Source organism: Octopus sinensis, linkage group LG10, assembly GCF_006345805.1.
Source record: "Octopus sinensis linkage group LG10, ASM634580v1, whole genome shotgun sequence".
NCBI lineage: Eukaryota > Metazoa > Mollusca > Cephalopoda > Octopoda > Octopodidae > Octopus > Octopus sinensis.
The window spans coordinates 72,218,008-72,220,507 of NC_043006.1; the positions used below are offsets into that span (position 1 = coordinate 72,218,008).

The 2,500-nt window shown below is 30.8% G+C and overlaps 1 protein-coding gene across 1 annotated transcript in view; it reads right to left on the bottom strand.

Moving 5' to 3' along the window:
* Window positions 1-2,500, bottom strand: part of LOC115216566 — a 78,896-nt gene that overhangs the window by 12,133 nt on the left and 64,263 nt on the right. Inside the window, exon 3 of the mRNA XM_029786032.2 lies at window positions 45-252. Within this exon, the coding sequence (XP_029641892.1) occupies window positions 45-252 (208 nt within the window). The remainder of the gene's footprint in view (window positions 1-44; window positions 253-2,500) is intronic.

Below are 2,500 nucleotides of genomic sequence, written 5' to 3' on the forward strand. Positions count from 1 at the left end.
AGTTTTTGCTGAGCTGAAGTTGAGAATAAATCATTTTAACTTACGTCATGTTCATAATTTTTTGATATCTTCTTAGTACATTCAATATATACTCCATAGGTCGAGCCAGTTCCATAATCAGTGGGATTAAACAAGAAATATGTTAGTTTTCCTCTGTTCAAAAACAGGGCCTCAAAATCTCTGTTTTCTCCTTGGGCATAAAATATCAAACCATTGTCTTTTTTACTAGCAAACTTCAACTTGTAGTGAGCACTGTAATAAAAACACGTCTATTAGTTGTATATCAATAGTATATCAGTAGTATATTGTGGTATATTAAGTAGTATATCGATGGTGTATCATAGTATATTTGTAGTATACCAGTTGTTTTGATATACAGCTGATATATTATAAGCATTGAAATTGGCTGTAATGAACAGAATAAATGTGAAAATTGTTTTGCTCAGGGAATTCAATCTCCTCAGTTACTACACTTGTTATGTTTTATATATTTACTATTCTTTTAATCTTTTACTTGTTTCAATCATTTGGCTGTGGCCATGCTGGATCACCGCCTTAAAGGGTTTTAGATAAAGAAATCGATCCCAGGACTTATTCTTTGTATGCCCAGTACTCATTCCATTGGTCTCTTTGACCCGAAGTGGTATGTTTACGGGGACGTAAACACATCAGCATCAGTTGTCAAACGATGGCAGGGGACAAAACACAGACACACACATAAATACATACATACATACATACATACATACATACATACATACATACATACATATACATATATATATATATATATATATTATATATATATATATATATATATATATAGATATATATACAAGTGTGTGTGGTTGTGTATAGAAGAATATATTAATAAAAGGAATTACAACCTTGTCTGATTTTCACGTTTTATTTACAATCTTATAATGATATAAGATGATATAATATAATAAAATAAAATAAAATAATAGAATGTTAAATGTTCATTCTGATTGAACTAGTACTTTCATGCATTAAATTCTACAATCTTCAGGTTCATGTAGTAGTGGTGACAGTCATGCTTCACAATTTAAATAGAGGTTGAAAAAAAAATCACCTTAAGGAATAGAAAATATTTAATGAATTACTGGTTTGTTACTTATTATTTTGTGAATAGTAATATTCTTAGAAAAATAGGTTTAAATATAAATCTTGGTTTATAAATATTCAAATTAAAATCCAGAATATAGAGAAGTAGCGTTAATATAATTTATTAACTGCAAAAATTCAACATTTTCACTTACAGCTGTTTCGATTTTACCCAAAAGAATTAAATTTCAGTAATTAAAACATTTTATTTAGCAAAAGCTCGTCAGAGGAGTAAAAAAGACATATCGTTAGGTTATTACAAGTTATTCCTCCAAAACATCTCAACAGACTGAATCTCATTTAATTACTAATATTGGTATAAACCTTTTGGGCAAAATCGAAACAGCTGTAAGTGGACATGTTGATTTTTTGTAGTTAATAAATTATGTTAACACTACTTCTCCATTTTCTGGATTTTAATTTGAATACATACATACATACATACATACATACACACACACACACACGCACATACATACATACATACATACATACATACATACATACATACATACATACATACATACATACATACATACGTACGTACGTACGTACGTACATACATACATACATACATACATACATACATACATACATACATACATACATACATACATACATACATACATACATACATACATATGATGGGTTTCTTTCAGTTTCTGTCTACCAAATCCACTCGCAAGGTTTTGCTCAGCCTGAGGCTGTAGTAGAAGACACTTGCCTAAGGTGCCATGAAGTAGGACTGAATCCGGAACCATGTGGCTGGGAAGCAAGCTTCTTACCACACAGCCACTCTTGTGCCTATTAATTTATATATTTTTACTATATTTTATAAATGAGCAAAATATATTGAATCTACACTTTAGATTAAAATTACAGAAGAAAACTGTTCAGTATATGAATAGTAGAACCAACACACACTTTTGCTTTGCTACACTAGTGCTGTGTTATTATATATACAACTTCTGGAGTGCATTTAGGTAAAGAAACTATCTTATCAATATTCTACTACATTTTGGTCAAAATTCAGCTGTGTTCCCTTTCCTTTGTCATCAACTCATACTAAATTTTCTTTTTAAGTCCCCCTCCCACACCTACTCATACTTTCATTTTCACTTTCATTGTATCTCAGTTCTTGGATCTAATATTGGTTTAAAATTTTGGCACAAAGCCAGCAGGCTTGAAGGAGGGGCCAAGTTAATTAAATGAACTCCTGTGCTCAACTGGTACTTATTTAATTGACCCTGAAAGGATGAAAGGCAAAATTGATCTCGGTGGAATTTGTAATCAGAGTGTAAAGATGGATGATGATGATGAGGATGAAAATGACAATGGTAGTGGTGATGATGGTGACAATGATAAGTTGTTATAT